At 42.0% G+C, this 27,956-nt stretch overlaps 1 protein-coding gene across 5 annotated transcripts in view; it reads left to right on the top strand.

The window, feature by feature from the left end:
* Window positions 1-27,956, top strand: part of LOC149197455 (putative methyltransferase At2g41040, chloroplastic) — a 195,318-nt gene that overhangs the window by 61,169 nt on the left and 106,193 nt on the right. For all 5 annotated transcript variants that reach the window (XR_016254767.1, XR_016254766.1, XR_016254765.1 and 2 more), the window contains exons 2-3: window positions 19,593-19,693; window positions 19,907-20,047. Coding sequence is in view for 2 of the 5 variants with exons in the window: in XM_089405841.1 (XP_089261967.1) it covers window positions 19,593-19,693; window positions 19,907-20,047 (242 nt within the window). In the remaining 3 variants the exon portion in view is untranslated. The remainder of the gene's footprint in view (window positions 1-19,592; window positions 19,694-19,906; window positions 20,048-27,956) is intronic.

The raw sequence follows: 27,956 nt of genomic DNA, 5'->3' as shown, positions 1-27,956 counted from the left end.
TTGCTTGCCAAAATACTGAAAAAGCTCCGAAAATTTTTCTTGCCACTCCAACAGGCAGATCGACCTGGGTAACCTTTGTTTTCCTTGCAAAATCAAAATCGACCTCCTCCAATAAATACACACAAAAAGCATTGTTGCAGGAAATACACTCTAGTTGGGGACCACAAGGGTGAGAGAGGAGAGCAACTACAAAAAGCAAAAACAAACTCATTTTTTGGGTTCCTTGTTCATTCATCTAATTTGAGAAGTTTGCTTGAGCAGCTAGCCAAGTCAATTGGTGCATGTGCACATGGATTTCCAAGGGGAAATTCCAACCTCTTTTTCAGTGGACTTCGAATGCCACCCTAGGAGAGAATTTCAAAACTTAGTGGGAGAAGATTTGTTGGAGTTTGTGTGTCATTTCAGCCTTTGACTCAGTTAGTTCGAACTTCTAGGGGGACGTGGGAGCAAAACTCGTCCCACTGAGCTGAGGGCTTTACAAGGGAAATTTTGGCCATCGAATTTAGGAGAAATTACCTTGAGGGTGGACCAAAGTTTGTGGAGAATTTCAAGGATGGAAGTTTCTGCTTTTGAAAGAGCCAAATTCACCATTTTAGGGCCTGCGCAGAAGTGTTACTGGGCAGAATTCGTGGGGCAGAATTCATCTCACTTGTGCTGGGGTTGTGGAGGAATTTCGCTTAGATCTTCTAGAGGGGAATTGCAGGGAAATCCCATAGCTTTTTGAGGAGGGTGTATGGCATATTTTAGCAGTAGCAGATTGTGGGGGATGCAGAACCTATCAAGGAGGGCGTAGCACCAAAATTGGGTAATACCGAGAGGTCGAAATTAGCCCAAAGCATTTATGTCTTTTGCTGGGCTAGCATCAAGGAGTCTACTCCTTTTTTTGCAGCACTTTCGGAGGGGTTTTTGGCCCTCAAATCTCAATTCACCTACAACAACAGTGGTAGAATTTTCTAGGTTGAACGCACAATTGGGAGGCGCCATTTTGAGTGGAGATTTTCAACCATTCTCACTTGGGTATTTGCTTGCTTATTGTAGCAAGCCCAGGTGCACACTTTCCATCTCCATTGTACTTAGATTCCATGGATTATTAATAAAATGGCTGAGAATTATTGTTGCTGCCTTATGGAGTTTTAATTTCTCTCTACGTGTGTTATTTTCATAATTTTCATGGTTATGCTTATACTGTAGCTAGTGCATGTTTTGGTATTTCACTGTAAATTTCTATTAGGAATATTATGTTATAATAAAATAATTTAGCCATGGTGTTATGATTATGAGGAACAATGCGCTAAAATTATTCCTAAACACACTTTTACAATAGACTTGATAAACACTAGGACTCACCTAAGACCTTGTCAACGAATTCCACCCTAGGTTTGGGGTTATAGCTGGAAGAAAAACTCTGCCGATTACTCGTTTTTACAAACGCACATAATTCAGGGAGGTAAAAAAACTTCCTAGGGTGAAATCCTTTGCCAAAATCAGAGGCTAACTTAGGTGTTGTTACATAATTAAATGGTCATACTAGCATCATTTACAGTAGACCTTGTAAAAATTGGGTTTACAATGATAAATTCATGCTGACTGATGACTCTGATCTTTTGAAAAAATTTCTCCATTTCTTTGTACACTACTTTCTCGGACTGTTGACAAAGTGTGGTCAACACACTTCATGAAAAAACCCGTATTCCTGCTCAAATAACCTAATGCCAACGTGGAATGAAGTAAATTATCCCAAGCACTCAACACAAGAAGCCTCCATGTGGTCAAAGCAAGGTCAACATACACACTGAGCTATTAAATCAACATGAACATGTCTGCATCAAGGTCATTCTCCATCAAGGGGATGTGTTTACGTCATAATGAGGTGGTTTAAGCATCATAATTCATCAACATAAATAGGGCGCTCTCTCATGAGGTTCCTTACCATGCTACCATAGAAAAATAACCACAAATATGGTGAGAGCAGTGTTGCACAAAACGACCCCTCAGAACGAAACCCGGATTTGCGATCCATATGGATTCGTGGGTTATTCGACCCCAAAAATGCGTCTTAGAAATTCAGAAACGCGGATCAGGCCAGAAAAAACGAATCATGGTCTGTGGGAACCATTTGGCTCGATCCTCGTTTTCGTACATCCGAGACGCGGTCCCGGGGCTGGATCACCCAGTGGATCCGCCGCGGATCGGGGCCGAATCACTCGGTGGATTCGCCGTGGATCGGGGCCGAATCACCCGGTGGATTCGTCATGGATCGGGGCCGACTCGGGGTGGATCCCGACCGGTTTTGTGGGCCGCCGGCCATTTCCACTGTGCAGATCCAAAAAACTCATCTTTTTAATTTTTTTTGTTTAATTGTGGTTGGGGGTGGGTTTAACTTGGGTTAGGGAAAAGAATGAAAGGAATAAAACTCTATTTCTCCTCTCATTTCCTCACTCTTGTATTTTTGGAGAGCTTGGAGAAGAGAGGAGAAAGAGAGGAGAAGAGAGCTTGGAGTAGAGAGACTTGAGGAGAGCTTGGAGTGAAGGAGGAGCTAGGAGTAGCGACGGAGGAGGAGCTTGGAGGAGTAAAGAAGGGATTCCATCTACAAGAGCTAAGGGAGTAAGTGCAAACCCCAAACTCCTTCATTTTTTTGTCATTGTTTTTTGTATTTTTTCTCCTCTCTTCTATTCTTTCCCATTCTTTTTTCTTGCTCATTTAATTCTAGGTTGTCCACCAGCTATATTCATATTCCAAGATGGTGTTCTTTTGGCTTCTATGTTGTTGATTTCGGGTAGCATTGGATGTGTTCTAGGCCTCAAATTTTGCAGGGAGGCTTGGGCACACGTATTCCAAAGAACCCAGAACGTGTTTTGGGAAATTCCACTCGGAGACAGTTTTATTAAAATAATTAATATTTTTTAATGGGGCCCTAAGTCTAAACTTAAGAAATTATAAATATTAATGGATATTAATCTAATTGTGGGTGTAACTTCTAGAAGAAGATGAAGATCAAGCCAAAATGATCTGAGCCTTTGATTAGGAGTTAATCTAGGCCGTTGGTTGTCCAACAAAAAGATATAAGAAGGGGCTTGAGGATCATTTGGAAAAAATACTGAGAGATTAAGAGATCGAATTTCTGAAGTGAGAAGTTCTTAGGAGGAAATTCAATTGAGGAGATTTCTTGCAATTGAGGGGCAGGGATAACATTCAGAGAGAGATATTTTCTCAGCTGGAGAATCATCAGCAGAGAGAGGCAAAGAGTGATCCAGTAGCCCAAATGCAGAGGCAAAGCAGAGGGTGAGAGAGAGTCCGAGATTTAGCTGAGGAGAGTCAGTTTTAGAAGCCAGGGTGTGAGATCGAGAGGCTAAGAGCAGAGACTCTAGGAAGCAAATCGATCAGCAGACTGAGTGACACAGTGCCTAGAGAGGTTGACGCAAGGGCTGTGTGAGGACTGTGCAGAGGCAACATAGGGCTTGCCAGAGGCATTTCATTTAGTATCCGAATCAACCAGAATTTTCTTAGTGATTGTGTGAGGTAATCTCACAAATCTTTCTGCCAGTATTTATCTCTCGGTAACTGAATAATCCAAGTGTATGCAGAGATGTATTCAGAATTTGCTACTGCTTAATAATAATAAACCCTCAGATTTTCTGCACTGGTTTTCCTGCATTGGGTTTTTCTGGGGACATTTGTCCAAAAATAATTGTGTCTATTGTGTTGTATTTTCTTTCTTGCTCAGTATCTTGTTTCCACATAATATTTAATTAAGTGAAGGCTGTAGTGTATGTATTACGATATTTTTTGTAGGAAGCTGCAAGTAATTTGTTTAAAGGAATTTAACAAATAGGAGTAATATCATCAGTTGTTGCAGTAGGGATTCATGTTGTGGAATTTTCACATGGTATCAGAGCTACAAGTGAAGCAAGAAGAGCAGAGCCGGTAGATCCAACGCTAAGTAGAAGAGGGAGTTCGAAAAAGCTATAGGAGGCAGCAGTTTGAAACCCCAGAGGGTTGACGTAGTTCTGGGTCGGAGGGAATATTTTCGAAGCAGTCTCTCTTCGAGTGAGTTGACGAAGAGGAGAACTCCCAATTCGAATTTTTTATGGCGCAGAGGGAGCAGCGCTAAAGCCTCAGCGTGAGAGAGCTGGTGGGAAGCAGATCTTCAGCAGGCAAATTGCTGGGCTGAAAAATGTCAGATGAGAGAAGAGAAGCACTCTGAGGGAATTTTTGCTCAACAGAACTAAGCAGTAGCAGTGAGAAGCAGAGAGGATATTTTCGACATTTTTTGGCAGATATGGCAACAAGTGGCTTGAGGGATTAGGACAAGCTGGATGGAGCATCCAACTACGTCATATGGAAGGCTAGAATGTCATTCCTTCTAGATGAGCATGCCCTCAAGATATACGTCGACAGCGTGGTGGCTGTCCCTACGGATGCAGATCTGTTGAAGAAGTACAGAGCTGAGATGGTGAAGGCCAAGAGGATGATCCTGGATGGAGTCAAGGATCACGTGGTGTGTCACATTTCTAGCAGAGGGACTGCTAAGGAGATGTGGGATGCCTTGGCCACATTATATCAGGGATCTTCTGAGCAGTGGAAGATGTACTTAGAGCAGAAGTTGGGATCTGCTCAGATGCAGAAGGGAGAGCATGTGGATCCATTCCTCATGAAGCTGAAGGAAACCTGTGATGAGTTGTCTGTTGTGGGGCATACACCTCAGGATTCATAGTTGGTTAGAATGGCCCTCAATTCTATCTCAAATGAGTGGCAAGTCTTTGTCCAGAGTATCCCGGGCAGAGCAACATTGCCGGAATGGGATGAGATGTGGGCAACTCTAAAACAAGAGGAGCTAAGGAGAGACTTAGTCAAGGTCAAACTTGACGGAAGCAACAATAGCATTGGGTCGAAGCCCAAGGAGGAGGAGGATAATGCAACCCTTGAATCGAAGGGACAATTGGAGCAGCGGAGATGTAAGAAGGACGTCTCGAAGATCAAGTGTTTCAGGTGTTGTGAGATGGGTCACTACGCTACTCAGTGTCCTCTCAAGAAGAAGGATAAGGATGAGAAACATGATTTGAAGGTTGCGCCCGCGAATATCGAAGAGGAGGAGTTCGCCATGACAACCGAGATATTTCCAGGAGGGAGGTGGGCTGATTTGGCGCTGTAGTTCGAAAGAGCTATAGATGGGTAGGATCCTTGAGGAGTCCACCTCTTGGATCAAAACCTTGCTACAGCAACCCTGATCAAGAGTAGCAGGATGGACTAGTGTTGTATGGTGCCGAGGAGTGTCAAAGAGACAGTTGTAATGAATAGGAGCACCAGAGTCCGGATCAGCCGAGATTTTCTCAGTGATTGTGTGAGGTAATCTCACAAATCTTTTTGCCAGTATTTCTCTCTCTGTAACTAAATAATCTCAGAGGCATTCAAAGATGTAGTCAGAAATTGCTACTACTTAATAATAATAAACCCTCAGATTTGTTGCACCAGTTTACCACATTGGGTTTTTCCGGGGACATTTGTCCAAAAATAATGTTGTCTATTGTGTTGTATTTTCTTTCTTGCTCAGTATCTTGTTTCCGCATAATATTTAATTAAGTGAAGGTTGCAGTGTATGTATTGCAATATTTTCCGTAGGAAATTGCAAGTAAATTGTTTAAAGGAGTTTAACAAATAGGAGGAATATCATCAGCTATTGTGGTAGGGGTTCCTATTGTGGAATTTTCACATATGTATCATGTTGAAATTTCTAAGTCTAACCCATTAGAATTTTTCTTGCACTATCTGGTTTATTTCGCCTACTTGTTTAATTACTGAACAAGTTATTTAACCATATAAATACTGAAATAAACATAATGCAGTCTCAACCATACAAATCAACAGCTGAAAGAAATAGACAAACACACAAGGGACACTGTTCTTTTTGTACAATCGTCCCCGGAAAAACCCAACTTGGGAAAACCGGTGCAGCAGTTCTGAGGGTTTTATTTTTAAGCAACTTTTCTTGAGTACAACTAGGTGCCAAATTGGTTCACCCGACAGAGAAATCTGTCTGGCAGTAATACCTCTCTTCCGAAGCAGATATTCTGAAAGTCTGTTCCATGAAACTCTCTCCAACACTTCTCTCAGGCTCAGCGTCAACCCTCCTAGCCTCTGCGTCAGCCCTCTGAGGCTCGGCACAGCCTCTCTAGCTCTGTGCGTCACTTATGCAACCTCTGCGTCACTCATGCAGGCCTCTAGCCATCTGCGCAGTTACTGCTGGCCTCTGTATGGCTCTCGCTGGCTCTGCATCTGCCTTTTTGCCTCTGCGCTAGTCTTCCAGCACTATCTATGCCTCTCTGCTATGCACTCACTGCCCCTCGCTGCAACTCTGATCACTATTTCGATTTCTCTTAGCAAACCCCACTCTAGAAAATTGAGCTGACTGATCAATCTAGTGTGTCTCCAATTGACCCTCAAGCCTCCTCTTATACTTTTTTTGTTGAGACTTCAATTACCGAGATTATATCTCTAATCAAGGACTAAGATTAGATTTGGCTGGATCCATGTCATTTATAACCTTCTAACCCAGTTTTATATTAATACCCATTAATATTTTTATTTTCCTAAGTTTAGACTTAGGAACCCATTAAAAATATTAATTATTTTAATATCTCCTTCATCGGGTAGAATTTCCTCAAACCATTTCTGGGTCTTGGAGATCTCATGTGCTTTAGCCTCTCCACCAATTTTGATGGCTATAGCACATCTGATGCTACCTCAAATCAACACTCCCTCTTAGCAAGGAATTTGCTCTAGTAATGCTCCACCACTGAGCATCACCCTGATCATCCGACACCGGTACCTGTGTTGATGCTTGGCCTTCCTGCCTAACATCCTCTGCACTGCAGCATCCTGTACTGCTGCCCATGGCTCTATCACTGCCACTGTCACATCTGTACGATAGCTCCCTCTGCATCCGTGTTGCTACTGGTCCTTTCTCCCAACATTGCTTCTGCACTGCAGCCCTCTCTCCTCATCCTGCATCATGCTGCCTATAGCACTACCACTCCTACTGCTGCACTGCAACTCGGTTATTGAGACGCTGATAACTGATCTACCCAACGACTGACATCCTTGTCAGGCTAGAAACCCTCTTGATGTTGAAGCTCTCTCTGTTGCTATCATGTACTCCCTCTGCTACCTCTACGCTGCTGCAACAACTATGTGCCTCTCGCACTTCTGCAAACAGCTCTATGCCTACTGCATTGTTGCAACCTCCTCTATGCCTCTCACACTGCTGCAACCCTCTTTGTGCTGCCAAGGACTACTGCACTCTAGCACTCCCTGCTGCTACATTCGCATCCGCTTCTACCGACATCTGCCATCCTGCTACTGTCACTTCGGGGCTCCCATAGCCGGATATGATCCAAGAGTTTGGGTACCTCAAGGATCTTGCCCCTCATCTCCTGTAGTCCCCCTCACTATAGCTCAATGTCTCTCCACCTCTTCTCTAGAGGTACATGAGCACTCATGGCACAATCATCATCATCCTCTACCTCCTTCTCTGCCTTAGCTGGCGCTGCCTTGGAGTCAGACGCCTCTCCCTTATTCTTCTTCCTAGGACACTAGGTTGCATAATGGCCCAATTCCCCACAGTTGAAGCACTTAATCTTGGAGAGGTCCTTTTTCTTCCTCTTCCCTTGCTGCCCCACAGATGCCAGAGCCGCATCCTCTTCCTCCTCTTTCTTGACCCGTGCTCCTTTGCCACTACTTCCTGCCTTGGTCAATCATTTGATCTCTTCTTAGCGAAGAACTGCCCATAGTTCTTCCCAATCTAGAAGATTCGCTCTGCCCAAAATGCTTTGGACAAATGTCTCCCATTCCTCGGACACTGCGTTCAGGGCGGTCCTCACCATCAACTCCTGATCCGGCGTGGCCCCTATGGAAATCAGTTGGTCCCGAATCTCTTGTAACCTGCTGAGGAAGTGATCTATCTGCTTCCCTTTCTGCATCTGATACGACCGCAATTGATTCTCCAGTAGCATCTTCCTCTACACGGAAGTGCCCTGATACAATGTCGTCAAGGTGTCCCACATCTCCTTTACTGTATTCTTCTTGGCAATATGCTGAACTACATGATCCTTGACCCCATCAAGGATTATGCACTTTGCCTTGGCCATCACATCCTCATACTTTTCGTTATCAGCTAGGTCGACTGGGATAGCCACAGTTCCCAAGGCGAAGGCCTTGATGCGATTTCTATCTATAACAAACATGATCCTGGCCTTCCGGATGACAAAGCTGGATGCCCCGTCTAGCCTATCCTGATCCCTCAGTCCGTTCATGGCCATCTCTGCTCTTCTTTTCGACTCCTCTGAGTCTCTACTTCCCTACTGGAAGTTCTCTCTTTGACTCCCTTTGAGTCTCTACTTCCCTCCTGAAAGTTCTCTTCTAGACTCCCTCTGAGTCTTTATTTCCCTCCTGGAAATCCTTCTGCCAACTATGGAATAGCACCTCTCCGATCTCCTTAGCTCCTGCAGCATTGATCTGGATTTCTTGGCTAGAAATCTGCCTAGGTAGCAACTCCCTTCTACCTTGGTTCTGTCCCGTTAAGTATTGTTCTGCCTCAACAACAACATCACCCCACCAGCTTCACACTCCACAATCTTCCCACAGCTTCCTATGCCCCAACAACTAAAGAACTGAGCCTCTAGGCTCTACGAAATCCTGACAGTGGATGAATTGCTCCACTAGCCAATTGCGTTACTCCTACTTGGCTGAGCAAGATGACGTGGCTCTTCGTGAGCCTCTTCTGCCTCTCACTACTTCTGCGCTGGCCCCTTCTTTGGCTCGAACTGATGACATAGGTCCTCTGCGTCACCCCTTCTCTGTTGCTTTCTGCTTAAAAACAACTTTTGTCACTTGGGACAATTGTTAATGCTACAAATTATCCGATTCAGCTGGTGCCTTCAACTCTCCTGTGATCTACAATGCTCTAATACCATGTTGAAATTTCTAATTCTAAGCCGTTAGAAATTTTCTTGCACTATCTGGTTTATTTCGCCTACTTGTTTAATTATTAAACAAGTTATTTAACCATATAAATACTGAAATAAACACAATGCAGTCTCAACCATCTACAGATCAACAACTGAAAGAAATAGACAAATACACAAGGGACACCGTTATTTTTGGACAATCGTCTTCAGAAAAACCCAACTTGGGAAAACCGGTGCAGCAGTTCTGAAGGTTTTATTATTAAGCAACTTTTCTTGAGTACAAATAGGTGCCAAACTGGCTCACCTGATAGAGAAATCTATCTGGCAGTAATACCTCTCTTCGGAAGCAGATATTCTGAAAGTCTGTTCCACAAAACTCTCTCCAGCACTTCTCTGAGGCTCAGTGTTAGCCCTCCTGGCCTCTGTGTTAGTTTGAAACCGTCTGTGCCAGTCCTCTGAGGCTCTGCACAACCTCTCTGGCTCTCTGCGTCACTCACGCAGGCCCTCTGGCCCTCCGCGCAGTTAGTGCAGGCCTCTGTGTGGCTCCTGCTGGCTCTGCGTCTGCCTCTCTGTCTTTGCGCTGGTCTTCTGACACTATCTCTGCCTCTCTGCTATGCACTCATTGCCTCTCGCTGCAACTCTGATCACTGGTTCGATTTCTCTTACCAAACCCCGCTCTAGAAAATCGAATTGACTGATCAATATGGTGTGTCTCCAACTGACCCTTAAGCCTCCTCTTATACTTTTTCTGTTGAGACTTCAACGGCTGAGATTATATTTCTAATCAACGGCTAAGATTAGATTTGGCTTGATCCATGTCATTTAGAACTTTTTAACCCAGTTTTATATTAACACCCATTAATATTTTTATTTTCCTAAGTTTAGACTTAGAAACCCATTAAAAATATTAATTATTTTAATATCTCCTTCATCGGGTAGAATTTCCTCAAACCATTTCTGGGCCTTGGAGATCTCATGTGCTTTAGCCTCTCCACCAATTTTGATGGCTAGAGCACATCCGATGCTACCCCAAATAAACATATCATTCTACTTTTGGTTTTCATGATGGCTAGGGGGAGTAAGAATAGAAGGGAAGAAGAACAATAGGATAGTGGTCCCCATATGAGTGACCCAATGTATGATGAGGAAGAAGGCTTTGAAGAGGAAGGGGATGAACTTGAAGAGAACATTGAAACACTAGAGGGCAAAGCTTCATTGACACCCTTGTGGAACTATGTGATGAAACTTGAAGGTGGAAAAAGTGGTGGAATCTACAAGTTTTTGTGCCCTCATGGTTGTCATGGAGGAAAACCATATAGTGATTCATATACCCATGTGAGGAGGCATCTTTGTGGGGTGTTGGATAGTGATGAGAAAAAGGGTGTCGTGGGGATACAAATTTGCCCAAACGTTTCAACTAAAAAAGAAGAAAATACATCCAAATAGGGGAGGTTGCACAACAAAAAGGAAAGAAACAAAAAACTCAATTTGAATCAAGTGCAACCTCTAGATTTGGTAGCTCATCTCCTCATGGTACTTTTGCAACCTGTAGAGGTAGAACAATAGGGTATTTCTTGAATGTTGTTGGGAGGGATGATGTGGATGGAAAGATAGTCAGATTTCTTTGTGTTTGAGGTGTACCATTCAATGTGCTTCTCTCTCCCTATTAGCATGATATGGTTAAGGTCGTCAATGAAGCCCCAAAATGATACAAGAGCCCCAACTATGAGAAAGCTAGAACAATGTTATTAGAGAGAGAAAAAGAAAAGGTTCAAAGAGCTTTGACACGTTTGAGAAATGAGTGGGTGGATTGTGGGGTTTCCTTTGTATCAGAGGGGTGGACAAATATTAGAAACCAACATTTGATAAATGTTCTTGGTGTTTCTGCTAGTGGTGCAATATTTATTACATGTCATGACTCCTCCTCCGTCAGTGCAACTTCCCAAAACATTGCAGATCTCCTATTGCAATCAATCAAGGATGTTGGTCCTAATATTGTGGTTCAAGTGATCACTGGTAATGGAACAAATTGTATGGCAGCAGGAAAAGTTATCGAGCATACTCATCCATACATCTTTTGGTTTGGGTGCTTGGTGCACACATTGAACCTTTTGATGCATGATATTGTGAAGCATAAAGAATGTGGATGGATTAATTATCTTTACAAGAGAGGGAAGCAACTCATTAAATTTATCACAGGGCATACAAGGGTAAACTACTTTTATGGAACTTACTCCAAGTTGCAGTTGCTTAAACTTGCAAAAACAAGATTTGCAAGTTATTACATCACCTTTAGGCGGCTAGTGAAGGTGAGACAAGATTTAACTAATATGGTGACCTCTGAATCATGGGAGGAAATTAACACTGATAGAGATGGTGCTAATGTAGCCAAGGACACTATTCTTGACATGTTCTCGTTGGAATTTCTAATTCTGACACGCTAGAAATCCCTACTGCATTATCTGGTTTATTTCACCTACTTGTTTATTTCTTAACAAGTTATTTATACATATAAATACTGAAAATAAACACAAATGCAGCAGATCAACAACTGAAATACTAGACAAACACACAAGGGACACCATTATTTTTAGGCAATCATCCTCAGAAAACCCAATGCGGGAAAATCGATGCAATCGTTCTGAGGGTTTAATTATTATGCAGGTTTCTTGAGTACAACTAGGGTGCCGTACTGGATCACCCAACAAAGATTGTTACACGGCAGTAATATCTCTTCTCGGAGACAGATATTCAACCTCTTAGCTTAGTTTGCCCCACGAAAAACCTTTTGGCGCTTCCTCTTGGCTCTACATCAGTCCTGCTAGCTTTAGATCAGCCCCTGAAGCCTCTGTGTCAGCCCTCTTGCCCTTTGCGTCCGCCCTTTGGCCCTCTGCGTCAACTCTCTGGCCTTCTGCGTCATCCACGCAAGCCCCTTAGCCTCTGCACAGTCTCTAGCCGCCTCTACATAGCTTCTGTTGCCTCTGCGTAGCTCTAGATGCCTCTGTGTCAGCCTCTCCAGTCTCCGCACTAACCCTCAGGCACTATCTATGCCTCTCTGTTATGTACTCACTGCCCCTTGCCGCAACAGATCACTTGTTTGAATTTTCTTAGCAACCCTTGCTCTAGAAAATCGAATTAACTGATCAATCTTGGTGTATCTCCAACTGACCTTCAACCCTCCTCTTCTACTTTTCTTGTTGAGTCTTCAATGACCAAGATTAAGTCTCTAATCAACGGCTAAGATTAGATTTGGCTTGATCCATGTCATTTAGAACATTCTCACCTAGTTTTATATTAATACCATTAATATTTTAATTTTCCTAAGTTTAGACTTAGGAATCCCATTAAAAATATTAATTATTTTAATATCTCTCTAACTGGGTGGAATTTCCCCAAACCATTTTTGGGTCTTGGAGATCTCATGTGCTTTAGCTTCTCCGCAAATTTTCATGGCTAGGGCACATCCAATGCTACGACAAATCAACACTCCCTCTTAGCGAGAAATGTGCTCTAGTAATGCTCCACCACTGAACATCACACTGATCCTCCCGCACTAGTACCTGTTGTAATGCTTGGCCTGCTGCCCAATATCCACTGCACTGTTGCTTCCTGTACTGTTGCCCATGAAATTGCCACTACCACTACAACATCTGTACTGCAGCTCCCTCTCAACAAGCTGCCCATGCTGCCCATAGCACTGCCACTGCTAACTGCTGCACTGCAACTCAGTTACCGAGAAGTAAGTAATTGATCTACCCAAATACTGACATCCTTGTCAATCTGGAAGCCTCCTGATGTTGAAGCTACCTTTGCTGCTATCTTGTGCTCCCTCTGCTGCCTCTGCGCTACTGCAAACATCTATGTGCCTCCCGCATTGCTGCAACCACCTTTATGCCTCTCGCACTGCTACAAACACCTTTGTGCTTCTCGCACTGCTGCAACCCCCACTGCGCTGCTACAGACCTCTGCACTCTAGCACTGCCTTGTCGCTCCATTACATCTTGCTTCTTCCCGACATCCATCATCCTGCTACTGTCGTTAAGGGCTCCCGTAGCTGGATATGATCCAAGAATTTGGGCACCTCAAGAATCCTGCCCCTCGTCTTCTGTAGTTCTCCTGAATACAGCGCGATGTCACCCCATCTCTTCTCTAGAGGTGCATGAGCACTCATGGCACATTCGTGATCAGTCTCAACTTCTTTCTCCGCCTTAGCCAGAGTTGCCTTGGAGTCAAAAGCCTCTTCCTTGTTCTTCTTCCTGGGACACTGGGATGCATAATGCCCCAGCTCCCCACAATGGAAGCACTTCACCTTGGAGATGTCCTTCTTCTTCCTCTTCCCTTGTTGTCCCACAGATGCTAGAACCGCATCCTCCTCCTCTTTCTTGATTTGACCTCCTTTGCCACTACTGCCTGCCTTGGTCAACCATATGATCTCTTCTTGGTGAAGAGCTGCCCACATCTCTTCCCATCTAGGATGAGTAGCTCTGCCCGAAATATCTTGGAAAAATGTCTCCCACTCCTTGGAAACTACATTCAGGGTGGTCCTCACCAGGAACTCTTGGCCCCTATGGAAGTAAGTTGGTCATGAATCTCTTGCAACCTGAGGAGGTATAGATCTAAGTATTAAGGGGTTTTCGCAGTGCATTTTGTTAGATATCATTTTTGGGATTCAACTGCATTAAGTAAGTCATTCATCTATGATCATTTCCATGAGAGGTAGTCGTAACTGATTAATTTCTCATGATTTTTTGAATAGTTCACCTAACACTCATTGCATTAGGTGATGCTCACAGGGGTGAAGAGGTGGGATTGAAACTAGTGAAATGAATCACATAGCGTCAATCATCACTTCTGGGGCTTGCATCCAGTAACTAGGACTTCCCGGGAGGTCACCCATCCGAGATCACCTCTGGCTCAAGCGCATTTAACTGTGGAGTTTCCCCACAGTCAAGCCCACTTAGCTTGCTACCCCATTTGCAAAACGTTAGCAAGTATTGTGCCTCATGAACCATTCAAGTAGAGATCCCTTCACTCTTTTGAATTTAAGTATTAAGGGGTTTTCGCAGTGCATTATATTAGATATCATTTTGGGATTCAACTGCGTTAAGTAAGTCATTCATCTATGACCATTTCCATGAGAGGTAGTCGTAACTGACTAATTTCTCATGATTTTTTGAATAGTTCACTTAGTACTCATTGCATCGGATGATGCTCATAGGGGTGAAGAGGTGGGATTGAAACTAGTGAAATGAATCACATAACGTCAATCATCACTTCCGGGGCTTGCACACGGTAACCAAGACTTCTCGGGAGGTCACCCATACCAGATCGCCTCTGGCTCAAGTGCACTTAACCGTGGAGTTTCCCCACAATCAAGCCCACTTAGCTTGCTATCCCATTTGCAAAACCTTAGCAAGTGTTGTGCCTCGTGAACCATTCAAGTAGAGATCCCTTCACTCTTTTGAACTTCAGTATTAAGGGGTTTTCGCAGTGCATTATATTAGATATCATTTTGGGATTCAACTGCGTTAAGTAAGTCATTCATCTATGACCATATCCATGAGAGGTAGTCGTAACTGACTAATTTCTCATGATTTTTTGAATAGTTCACTTAGCACTCATTACATCGGGTGATGCTCACAGGGGTGAAGAGGTGGGATTGAAACTAGTGAAATGAATCACATAGCATCAATCATCACTTCCGGAGCTTGCACCCGATAACCAGGACTTCCCAAGAGGTCACCCATCCCAAATCGCCTCTGGCTCAAGCGCGCTTAACTATGGAGTTTCCCCACAATCAAGCCCACTTAGCTTGCTACCCCATTTGCAAAACGTTAGCAAGTATTGTGCCTCATGAACCATTCAAGTAGAGATCCCTTCACTCTTTTGAATTTAAGTATTAAGGGGTTTTCGCAGTGCATTATATTAGATATCATTTTGGGATTCAACTGCATTAAGTAAGTCATTCATCTATGAGCATTTCCATGAGAGGTAGTCGTAACTAACTAATTTCTCATGATTTTTTTGAATAGTTCACTTAGCACTCATTGCATTGAGTGATGCTCACAGGGGTGAAGAGGTGCGATTGAAACTAGTGAAATGAATCACATAGCATCAATTATCACTTCCGGGGCTTGCACCTGATAACTAGGACTTCCTGGGAGGTCACCCATCCCAAATCACCTCACCCCCCCTTTTGCATCTGATACGACTGCAGTTGATTCTCTAATAGCATCTTCCGCTGCATGGAAGTGCCCTGATACAATGTTGTCAAAGTACCCCACATCTCCTTTGTTGTGTTCTTCTCAGCAATATGTGGCACGACATGATCCTTGACCCCATCAAGGATTATGCACTTTTCCCTCACCATTGCATCCTTATACTTCTCATTATCAGTTGGGTCTACTGGGATAGCCATGGTTCTCAAGGCGAAGCCATTGATGCGATGTCTATCTAGGACTGACAGGTTCCTGGCCTTCTAGATGACAAAGTTGGAAGCCCCGTCCAACCTGTCCTGATCCCTCAGTCTGTTCACTGCCATCTCCACTCCTCTTCTGGACTCCCTCTGAGTCTCAACTTCCCTCTTAGAGGTTCTCTCCTAGACTCCCTCTGAGTCCCGATTTCCCTCTTGGAAATCTTCCCCCCAAATGTCGAACCGCTCCTCTCCAATCCTCTTTGCAACTGCAACTCGAATCTGGATTTCTTGGCTAGAAATCTGTTAAGGCAGTGACTCCCTCTACCTTGGTTTTGTCCCATTAGGTACTACTTTGCTCCGACAAAAACAACACCCCACTAGCTTCCCAACCACAATCTGCCCACAGCTTCCTAGGCCCCGACAACTAAAGAAATTGAGCCTTCCAGCTCTGCGCAATCCCGACAAAGGGAGAATCGCTCCTCTGGCCAACTGCGTCAAGCCTACCTGGTAGAGTAGGATGACATGGCTCTTCGTGAGCCTCTTCTGCCTCTCTCTGCCTCTGTGTTGGCCTTCTCTCTAGCTCGAAATGATGACGCAGGCCCTTTGCATCACTCCTTCTATGTTGCCTTCTTCTTAGGAGCAGCTCTGTCTCTCGGGACAGCTGCTACTGCTGCAAATTTTCGATATTGCCGATGCCTTCAGTCCTCCTGTGATCTGCAATGCTCTGATACCATGTTGAAATTTCTAAGTCTGACACATTAGAAATCCCTACTGCATTATCTGGTTTATTTCACCTACTTGTTTATTCCTTAACAAGTTATTTATACATATAAATACTGGAAATAAACACAAATGCAGCCTTAACTCATATACAGATCAACAATTAAAATACTAGACAAACACACAAGGGACACTGTTATTTTTGGACAAACGTCCTCAGAAAAACCCAATGCGGGAAAATCGGTGCAACAGTTATGAGGGTTTTATTATTATGTAGATTCCTTGAGTACAACTAGGGTGCCGAACTGGCTCATCCAACAGATATTGTTACATGGCAGTAATACCTCTTCTCGGAGACAAATATTCAGCCTCTTAGCTTAGTCTGCCCCACGAAAAGCCTTCTGGCGCTTCCTCTTGGCTCTATGTCAGCCCTGCCAACTTCAGATCAGCCCCTGAAGCCTCTTCGTCAGCCCTCTGGCCCTCTGCATTGGCTCTCTAGCCCTCTGTGTCAACTCTATAGCCTTCTGCATCACCCACGCAGGCCCCTCAGCCTCTGTGCAGTCTCTAGTTGCCTCTGCGTAGCTTCTGCTGCCTTTGCGTAGCTCTAGCGGCCTCTGCGTCAGCCTCTCCAAGCTCTACACTAACCCTTAGGCACCATCTCTGCCTCCCTGCTATGTACTCACTGCCCCTCGCTGCAATAGATCACTTGTTTGAATTTTCTCAGCAAGCCTCGCTCCAGAAAATAGAACTGACTGATCAATCTTGGTGTATCTCCAACTGACCCTCAAGCCTCATCTTATACTTTTCCTGTTGAGTCTTCAACGGACGAGATTAAGTCTCTAATCAACGGCTAAGATTAGATTTGGCTTGATCCATGTCATTTAGAACATTCTCTCCCACTTTTATATTAATACCCATTAATATTTTTTTAATTTTCCTATGTTTAGACTTAGGAACCCCATTAAAAATATTAATTATTTTAATATCTCTCTAACCGGGTGGAATTTCCCCAAATTATTTATGGGTCTTGGAGATTTCATGTGCTTTAGCCTCTCCACCAATTTTCATGGTTAGAGCACATCAGGTGCTACCACAAATGAACAATTCTTTTGGTCAAAAATTAAATATGTTTTGCAACTCACCAAACCAATTTATTACATGATCAAGTTTGCAGATTCAGATCGGACAATAATTGGGGAGGTGTATGAGCAAATGGATAGCATATTCGGGCAGATTAATGACATTGTTGAACCTAGAGATATCACCTTGTACAATTATATTCGTGCAGAGGTGGAAAAACGATGAGATATGCTAAACGTTCCATTGCATGCCTTAGTATATGTTTTGACACCTAAATACTATCATCCGTCATGGCTTTCAACACAAACACCTGGGGGGGGGAGCAGGAGAAAACCACACCTAGATCTAGAGTTCTATCTAGTTACATGAGAGCATTGGATAAATTAGTCCTTGATGAGGAGGAGGCTGTCGTGGTACGAAAACAGTTGAGCAACTATACGCTTAGCACTGGTCCATTTGGGAGCATGCATGCAATTAGAGATCGAGAGACTTTTTCTTCTCTTGAGTGGTAGAACATGCATGGAGGTGCTACTCCACTTCTACAGACTTTGGCATTGCGGGTGCTATCACAGGTGGTAAACACTTCTTCTACAGAGAGGTGTTGGAGCTCTTATTCTTTCATCCATAGTGTTAAAATGAATAGGTTAAATTTAGACCAGGAAGAGAGCTTGGTTTATGTTCACTACAACTTGCGATTGTTGTCCCATTACTGTGATGATGCAAAGACTAATAAAGACCTTAAGGTTTGGGACAAAAATCCAAAGGATCTCAATTTGGAGGATGGAGTGTTGCAATTAAAGAAATTAGAGGATGGTCTTATCCAGGATGATGATGATCGAGTTGAGATGCCACCCCATTTGGTCCCTTGGTTCCTAGGTTCCATGCTTCAACACCAACAATAGGGGCTTCAGCTTCATTAGTTTTAGTGCCACAACTTCCACAACCACCATCTTCTTCATTGCCACCACATGGAGGCCCACCGCCACGTACTGTTCGTGGTGGAAGGAGGAGAGATTAGTAGATATATTCACAATTTACTACTTTTGTCATAGATTAGACTTGTAGGCTTGTTGTGAATTTGAACTTTTTTGTCTTACTCTTCCTAGTTCAATGTGTACTTGAGTCTTGGTGGTGGCCAAGTGGCCTATTTTGTAAACATTATTATTTGAATTTTGGACATGACTAATGTTGACAGTTGCTCACTTGCTAGATAAGTTACTTGAATGTTTGATGATTTTATCTTCTAAATGTTTTATGTTTTATAATATGCTTAAAAATTTGATTTATGTTTGTAATTGCTAGAATCTAGATGGTTGATATTCGAATAATTAATCATCGATGTACAATGGAATCATGGATGCCATATCTATCTTGATTTATGTAAAAATATGTATGTTTTCATGTCCTCTACAACTAATTTGGTATTTGGGATGTCTGTTTTGAATATAAATGCAATATATATATATATATATATATATATATATATACACTTCCAAGATGCTTCACTTCCTAGATTTTTGGGAAATGAAACTTCCGCGTCCGCACTTCGTGCAACGTTGGGTTAAGAGTAATGTGGAGGGAATACATGTGTTAACTAATCCACAAATGAACAAGGCCAATAATACAAAGGTGTTGACATGGACATAATGCAACGGAGATCCACCCAATCATCATGTACCACAGACAAGATCAAACCATATCTCCTAACCTAGTGGTGTGATGACTAGACAATCAAGAATAGAACCATGGAAAATGCCATTTTGAACAAGATATCAACTCAGAATATCGCCAAAGGCTGAATACATCATCACTGGAAACACTACTGATCTCTAGGGGCACCAGTCGATGACTCTGCACCATATAATTTCCTCTAGACATCACAACAGCTAATTGATGAGGCAGTTAGTTGGAACGAGCCATAAGGGTAATGCTGGTAAAAGTGTGTGTGGACCATAATAATCCAGAGTCTGAACAATCATTAATTAAAATCATCTGCAAATATCTCTTACATGTGATGGAAAGCACAAGGCAATGCTCATGTAGCATAATGTGTAACAGGCTGCACAGCTTATGGCTTTGGCATTTTAACTAGTATACCACATCTGATTTGCATGGATCTAAAATTCAGTTTATCATGAGTTCTTGTACAGTTTTAGGTAACTTAATTTTGGAAGTTGACCTGATTGCATATTGATTCCATTGGTATACGATTGCTTTATTCTTTGTTCAAGTGTGAGGGGATTACTTTTTGTTCTTATTCTTACAATGGATATCTCTCAAGCATTTCGTACTTCCATGCTGTTATATTTCTTTACAAATTAAGGTTTTAAATAATATATGTTACTTCAATTTTCAGATACAATTATGGAATTTTTGATCTGCTGTTTAGATAATTGCTGGGTTTTTTATTGTAGGATGTGAACGTAGACAGCAATGTGGTCACATCTGTAGACATTCTTGCATGTCCCATTTGTTATAAGCCTTTGATCAGAAAAGGTCCTTCAGGACTAAACATGTAAGACAATATTGACATGTCTGAATGCATGAGCTAATTATCGTTTACTTGAATCCAGTTGTAATTAAACTCAAAGCAGTGTTTAATAATTTTGTTCATTTTCCTGTCTGATACTGGTTGGGATGACGTGCATTGCATTGATACTCTTTATCAGATATCTTTGGCTGCCAACTTGCATTGCTGATGTTGTGTTTGCATTTCCCCTTTTGCTAGGTCCTCTTTATCGAGGTCTGGTTTTCAATGCGAAAAATGTAAAAAGGCATTCTCCAGCAGAGATGTTTATTTAGACCTCACTGTCACAGCCAGTTCAAGTGAATATGATGAGTACAAACCACTCGGAATAGAACTGTTCAGGTGTGAATAAATCCACTGACTTGTTTTTTTGAACTCTTTTATTTTGTTATTTATATTTTGAACAAGGGCCATGAGCACGAGTGTCAAGTGATGTTTTTCTACATGTTTAAAGAGTTAGGAGTGTAAAAGGCATATATATATTATTTTTTATGGCTATGGGAATAGACAACTAGGCCAGGCTCATACTCACATGACATGGGGTCGATTCTGACTCTTACCACTATAACCTCTAGGTGAAATCACACATACCCCAACACATAGATCACAACCTAAATTGGGGGGATTCAAACCTTGGATCAGATACTTAATACTCCATAACATGGTCATTGCCAATTGAGGTGACCCCTGGGGGCAAAGGAATATACAATATTAATCTCCAAAACAAAACGTCTTTTGATTTTATTGTGCCAATTACATCTTGAACAGTGATCTTGACATACAGATGGATGAACAACCTTGCAGACTGTAGTCATGAGGACATTGATTGCTAAATTGGCATAAAATTTTCATTGGACAACAGAAATATCATTAATTAAGCTACATCAGGTTTACGAAGGATGATTCACAAGTGGCTCTAAATTTGCATATTTTGTTTTTAAGCAATCATTTGATTCTATTATTATTGGTTGTTTAATATTTAATCTGTATGTCATTATAAGAAAGACATTAGGTGTTAAACTTTTAATTCCATATCTAATTTAATATCCCCAGTTGATTATTAACCCAGAAAAAGAAAAAACTAAATCTGAATCTACTGAATAAGAAATATTTTGCAGTTTTAACTTATAAATTTCCAGCAGAAGTAGACATAGGAAATAAATTCTCACACACATAAATTTACCCTCCAATTGAACTTCTTTTTATTTATGAAAATAGTGAAGGCTCCCTAACTGGGAAAACCAACCTTCTGTATGCCTATCCGTACTACTGCTTTCAAACAAGAAATGATCTGGCTAGATCATCTCTCACTGAGCCTTGTTCCTCTCTTTAGTTAGGAAGCAGAAAATTTGGAATTTACATCAATTAAACTTCGTTGAACACAGCCTAGAAAAAACCCCAAATTGCAGAAAATCACACTTGCACATTGTTGTACCAATTCTAGGCAGAAGATGGACTCAGCTGTATGGCCTGCACAATCCTCAAGCTGTGCACTAGCCACTTCCTCTACCTCTGCGATTTTGCTGTCTGAAAAACTCACTTGATCTCCACTGAAAAATATGGCCAGATTTGTCTTAAGCTCCTGGGCTCTTCTTTTCATTTATTGCTGATCCTTTTCCTCTTCTCCTCAGCTTGTGTTTTAACAATCACTATGTCTCACACTGACTGAGAAATTCTTTTGATAAACTCTATGTTCTTCTCTTTTTATTCTGCTTTTTATAATTCTTTATTGAGCTAAACCTCTAACGCTAATCTCCAAAGTGATTGACAGATGACATTAGATCTCACTTGAGATCAATGGTTGAGATTTAGTCTAAGTCACTAATGTAATTAACTTACATTTTCTTAGACTTTCCTAGCTCAATAGCCAACATTAATTTGACTTTAATTAACATGCTTTCCCTAAGTTAAACTTAGGAAATTATAAAAAATGATTTAATTAATTGAGGATAATTAAGCAAGTTTCCTAAGTGAGACTTGGGACTACTCCTGCATACTTGAAACCTATCTTATGCAGAAACATCTATCCATTGCTAAACTTCAACACTCCCTCTTAGTGAAGAAGGTATTTTGCACCAGTTTTAGCTTATCTATATAAACGAAAAACTTCCCTTTTATCAAGGGTTCGATCAGAATATTTGGAGCTTGCTTACCTATGGAGATACACTGAGGCTTCGATGAAGTGATACCTGAATTCGATATGCTTGGACTTGTCATGAAATAATAGATTCTTGGAAATTTTGATAGAACTTTTTTTGAAAATTGGAAGGTCAGGGATGAATTTCCTTAAATAATATCTCATTTCCTAGAATTTCGTAGCAACTTTCTAAAAATAGAAAGTCATGTCAAGCATCTCAATTATGACTTTCCAAAAATAGTAAATCACCTTGCTTCAATTGGTAATAAAGTATAGTTGATGGAAAATTACTCAACTTATCATTACTCAATCTTATTAGTTCGGTCTCGACTTAATCATCAATATTATTAATATTATTACTATTATCCTTTATGATACTATGATATTATTATTAAAAGGAATTTCAAGTCACCTTACCTTCATCACCTCAATCACTTCGCATCTCTCTCCTTGATGACTCACATGGCACTACGAAACTCTCTCTCTCTCTTAATGATACGTTACACTCTCTCTTACACACTCATTAAAGACATGGTATATTCCCCTTACACTCATTAAAGGCATGTCATAAAAGATTCCTCTTGTTGTCGCCCAAATTGTACATGTGAGATGCGACAATGCTCAGGACGGGGGTTTTCACTTTGATCGCCGCCCTCTCCAGTCTAGCTATCTCCCTACAATAAGCTATGGGGGGTAGTGTTGATTTCTAGTAGCATCGGATGTCCTCTAAGCCTCAAAATTTGCAGGGAGGCTAGAACACATATATTCTAGAATACCCAGAAATAGTTTTGGGAAATTCCATCTGGAGACAATTTTATTAAAATAATTAATTATTTTTAATGGATGCCTAAGTCTAAACTTAGGAAATTAAAATAATTAAAGGGTACTAATTAAACTGGGGGTGAAACTTCTAGAGGAAGACGAGGATCAAGTCAAAATGATCCGAGTCATTGATTAGAATCTAATCTGGGCCGTTGATTACTAAACAAGAAGATTATAAGAAGGATTTCGATGGGCATTTGGAAAACAGATCGAGTAAGAGATCAGAGCTTGAATTTCTCAAGAGTAGCAGTTTTTTGTTGCTGGAATAAGATCAAGTGATCTTCTTGTAGTGAGGGGCAGGGATAGTAGTCTGGAGGAGAGTTTTTCTAGATCCGGAGAGTGCAATGCAGAGAAGGCAGAGAGCAGTTCAGTGAGGCAACGCAAAGCTTCAGAGGGAGTTCGAATTCTAACTGAGAGAGACGAGATTCAATGCTAGAAGCCAGCTTGTGAGACCGGAGGGCCAGGAGGTCAAATTTCCAGACAACAAGAGGTCAGCAGAGGAGGTGACGCAGAGCCCAACCACAGTGACACAGATTTGCATAGGATTGATGCAGAAGTTGCGCAGAGGCAGCGTGGGGCCAGCCAGCCAACCCCTGATCAGTGTCGGATCTCCCGATTCAGTGGGAGTTTTTGTCTCACTAGCTCTTTACCAACATTTCTCTGTATCAAATAGCCAGTTTGGGCATCCATCGATTTGTACTCAGATTACTACTGCATAATAATAAAACCCTCAGTTGTTGCACCGGTTTTTCCAAGTTGGGTTTTTCTGGGGACATTATCCAAAAACAATTGTGTTGATGTGTGTGTTTATTTCTCTCCAATGCAGTGTTTAGTTTTCCACAGTGCTTATTTTGTGTAGGCTGCAGCGTATGTATTTTGACATTTTCTATAGAAAACTGCAAGTAATTTGTTTAAAGGAATTTAACAAATAGGAGAAATATCATTGGTTTGTTGCAGTAGGAATCGGGTCTCCGATTTTTCACATGGTATCAGAGCATAGATCATGATCAAAAGAGCTTAGTTGCAAAAGGAAGAGGGAATTCGAAATTATTGCAGAGGGAGTAATTTGAAACCCCAGAGGCAACACTCTCCTTGGGCCAAGGAGGTCAAAGTTTCGAGGAGAAATCGATTTCTCTGAGTGAGTCGATAGAGAAATTCGATTCTCCAGATAGAAGCTTTCCAGAGGCAGAAGGGAGCAACGTATTTCCATTGCAGAGCATATCTTTAGCTGGGACGCAGATATTTTGCAGTAGTTGTTGGCAGAATAGCGTTTGAAGGAGAGAATAGCACATACTGAGGGAATTTCTTCCTCAGAGGACTTCCAACCATGAAGTCTGAATTTTTCTAGCAGAGCAACAGTAGTTGTGTACGAGATTTCTCACTCTAGAAGGGAGTGCAAATAGTTTGGCAGCAACAGCACAGAGAAGAAGAGGAGGAATTTGAATTTTTGCAGAGATGGCTATAAACGGGCAGGATCCATGGAAGAGCAGCAATTAGATCCAGTTGCTGCAGATTTCTCACATGGATCAGTATCATTGCTATGGGAGCCCAACATAATCAGTAGCAGGAGTATCTTAGTGTCAGCAGACGTAATTAGTCATTCAAATGAAAGTTTCATAGCTAGTTGCAGTCAGTTTCTAGGAGACAGTTGTAGAACTAGTTGTAGTGACATACACAATGTGAACTACCCAGTTGCAGTATGCAGGTGTAGTCCAGCTAAGAGATTCCCTGCGTAGAGCTTTGCAGTCCAGTTTCTAGTGCAGGAGGACTGTGTGAGTTTCCAGGAGGGAATAGAGAGATTTCCCATAGGGAGATCAAGACTTAGAGGGAGTCTAGTTTCAAAGGGAGCAGCCCTATGGAAGCTAGTACTTCTGGATATGGGGAGATCAGATTCATTACTGCAGTAGTTCCAACAGCAATGCAGAAGCATCAGTAGAGCAGTGGTAGTCGTAGTTTGAGTAGATCATACTTTGCCATGATTGTTGAGATGCCTCTAGGGGTGAGGTGGGGAGCTATGAAATTGTAGCCCCAGAGAGCTACAAGATGGGAAGGATCCTTGAGGAGTCCACCTCTTGGATCAAGACCTTGCTACGGGAGCCCATAGTCAACAGTAGCAGGATGGACCAGTGTCAGGTGCCAGAGTGACAAATGCAGTGGCTAGTAGTAGTCAAATACTGAACAATGCAGAGCTAGTGTTGGTAGCAATGCAGTTGGCATAGAGCAGAGTCAACAACAACGTAGAGACTTCAGTGACAGCGTAGAGGCTAGCAGTAGTCAAAATTTGGACGACGGATGCATCATACTGAACACAGTTGGTTCAGTATTTTGGATGTTTTTCTGTTGCAGTTGTTGTAGAAGGCAACAACAACAATTGGAGCAGAGTTGCAGTGCAGATGCAGTTGACAGCAGCATGCAGAGTCAGTAGCAACACGGATGCAACATTTGTGCAGTAGTTGGTGGGCAGTGATGTCAGACATCAGCAGTGCAGAGGGAGATGTTACAGAGTCATGGTGATGCTTGAATAGGTTGCATTACTAGAGCACATTCCTTGCTAAGATGGAGTGTTAATTTCTGGTAGCATTGAATGTGCTCTATGCCTCAAAATTTGCAGGGAGGCTAGAACACATGTATTCCAAAATACATAGAAATCGTTTTGGGAAATTCCACCCAGAAATAGTTTTATTAAATTAATTAATTATTTTTAATGGATGTGTAAGTCTAAACTTAGGAAATTAAAATAATTAAAGGGTATTAATTAAACTGGGGGTGAAACTTCTAGAAGAAGACGAGGATCAAGTCAAAATGATCTGAGCCATTGATTAGAGTCTAATCTAGGTCGTTGATTACTCAACGAGAAGATTATAAGAAGGACTTCGATGGGCATTTGGAAAACAGATTGAGTGAGAGATCAGAGATCGAATTTCTCAAGAGTAGCAACGTTTTGTTGCCGGAGTAAGATCGAGTGATCTTCTTGTAGTGAAGGGCAAGGATAGTAGTCCGGAGGAGAGTTTTTCCAGATTTGGAGAGTGCAAGGCAAAGAAGGCAGAGAGAAGTTCAATGAGGCAGCGCAAAGCTTCAGAGGGAGTTCATATTCCAGCTAGGAGAGACGAGATTCAGTGCCAAACGTCGAGGGTGATACCGGAGGGCCAGAAGGTCGAATTTCCAAACAGCAGGAAGTCCACAAAGGAGGTGACGTAGAGCCCAACCAGGGTGATGCAGATCTGCGTAGGATCAACACAGAAGTTGCACAAAGGCAGCATGGGGCCAGCCAGCCAGCCCCTGATCAGTGTCGGATCTCCTGATTCAGTGTGAGATTTTTTCTCACTAACTCTTTGCCAGCATTTCTCTGTATCGGATAGCCAGTTTGGGCATCCAATGATTTGTACTCAGATTACTACTGCATAATAATAAAGCCCTCTGCTGTTGCACCGGTTCTCCCAAGTTGGATTTTTCCGGGGACATTGTCCAAAAACAACTGTGTTGATGTGTGTGTTTATTTCTCTGTGGTACAATGTTTAGTTTTCCACAATATTTATTTTGTGTAGGTTGTAGTGTATGTATTTCAATATTTTCCGTAGAAAACTGCAAGTAATTTGTTTAAAGCAATTTAACAAATAGGAGAAATATCATCAATTTGCTGCAGTAGGAATCGGGTCTCTGATTTCTCACAGGTAGTCCCTATGAAATGTGAAGATGGGAGACTTGTTGGCAACCAACAAGTCCAAGATGTTAGTTTTTGTAGCATCGAGATTCATATGTGTTCTAGCCACGAAATTTGGTGGAAAGGCCAGAATACATGAGATCTCCAAGACCTAGAAACTGTTTCTAGAAATGCCAACTAGAAGTGACTTAATTAGATTATTAACCAATTTTTTAATGTTCCCTAAATCTAAACTTAGGAAAACTGGTTAACTAATCAATATTAATTAAGTCAAGGTGAGAATCATCTAGAAACTCACATAGATTGATTCCAAGATTATCCTAGCCATCAATTAAGTTTTAATCTTGTCCGTTGGTGCTCCAACAATGGATTATAAGAGGACGTCGATGGGCACTTGGAGAACACACTTGAGAACACCATAAATTCTATTTCCTTGGCAAATCGATTTCTAGAGTAGAAGCAGTCAGCTTTCGGAGAGCCAGAGATCGAAGTAGTGAGGGAGGGGTAGGGATAGTGATTCAGAGGAAGTTTTCTAGATCCGGAGAGGCAGCAACAAAGGGTTCGTGTTATTCCATGTGAGGCAGCGAAGAGGACTGCACAGTAGAGAAATCCGTTCTCAGTTACGGAGCCAAGCAAAGGGTCCAGAGTGTCGGAGAGGCGATTTCCTTAGCAAAGGCAAGCAGAATGATTTCATCAAAGGCAAGTTGGAGGCTTCACGTCATAGGGTCTTCATAGAGGCTAACGTAGATGGTCTAGGAGACCGAGTTTTCTAAAGGAAGTTGTGTCGGGATTGCTTGTGGAAGAAGGGTATTTCCCTTGAAATAATTTGCTCAGATTTTCTTGCTGTTGGGATTTCCATTTGGGCATCCTAGATTGTACTCAGATTTTCATTGCTGCATAATAATAAAAACCCTCACTGTTGCACCGGTTTTCCGAAGTCGGGTTTTTTCGGGGATTTTTGTCCAAAAACAATGGTGTTAATTTTTATGTGTGTATGCTAGTATTTTCTCAGTTCCAATGTTATTTTTTTCCACAGTTTTTATTTGTGAAGGTTGCAGTGTGTTTATTTCGATGTTGTTGTAGCAATAAACCGAATAATTAATTTATTAGTTAAAATAAATAATACCAGTTGCTGCAATAGGATTCCGGTTTTCGGAATTTTCACATGGTATCAGAGCATAAGTGATCAGCCGGAAGCTCAAAAGCAAAGGAAATAATTTTACTGCTCAGAAGGAGCAGCAGGCCGAAATTCTTGAGGCAACATAGTTCATTGCCAAGCAGGCCGAGTTGCTTTGGGAAGTATGATTTTTCAATGCAAGAGGCATAAAAAGTTTGAATTTCCCAGATCAGTGATTCAAGCAGGCAGAGGGAGCAACACCAACTCAGTATTTCACTGAGCAGATTCCTGGTTGGATGCAGAGGGTTTTGTTGCAAGTTGTAGAAGCAGAATCCGCGTCAGGTGGAAGAGAAAAGCACACACAACAGAAGGAAAATTTTCCTCAGGGAACTTCGAGTCTCGGAAGTTCTAATTTTGAGTTGCAGATTGGTAGTAGCAACTTGCAAGACCACATATTCCAGAAGGGAGTGTGAGTAGCAGAGTAGCAACCGAGCACAGGGAAAGAGAGAGTTTT

The sequence above is a fragment of the Pinus tabuliformis genome, chromosome 2_2 (assembly GCF_031772625.1).
Source record: "Pinus tabuliformis cultivar Carrire ecotype Pingquan chromosome 2_2, CPIR1, whole genome shotgun sequence".
Classification (NCBI taxonomy): Eukaryota; Viridiplantae; Streptophyta; class Pinopsida; order Pinales; family Pinaceae; genus Pinus; species Pinus tabuliformis.
Note: the sequence above shows the minus strand (reverse complement) of the source record. Positions and strands in the feature narration are given on the sequence as shown.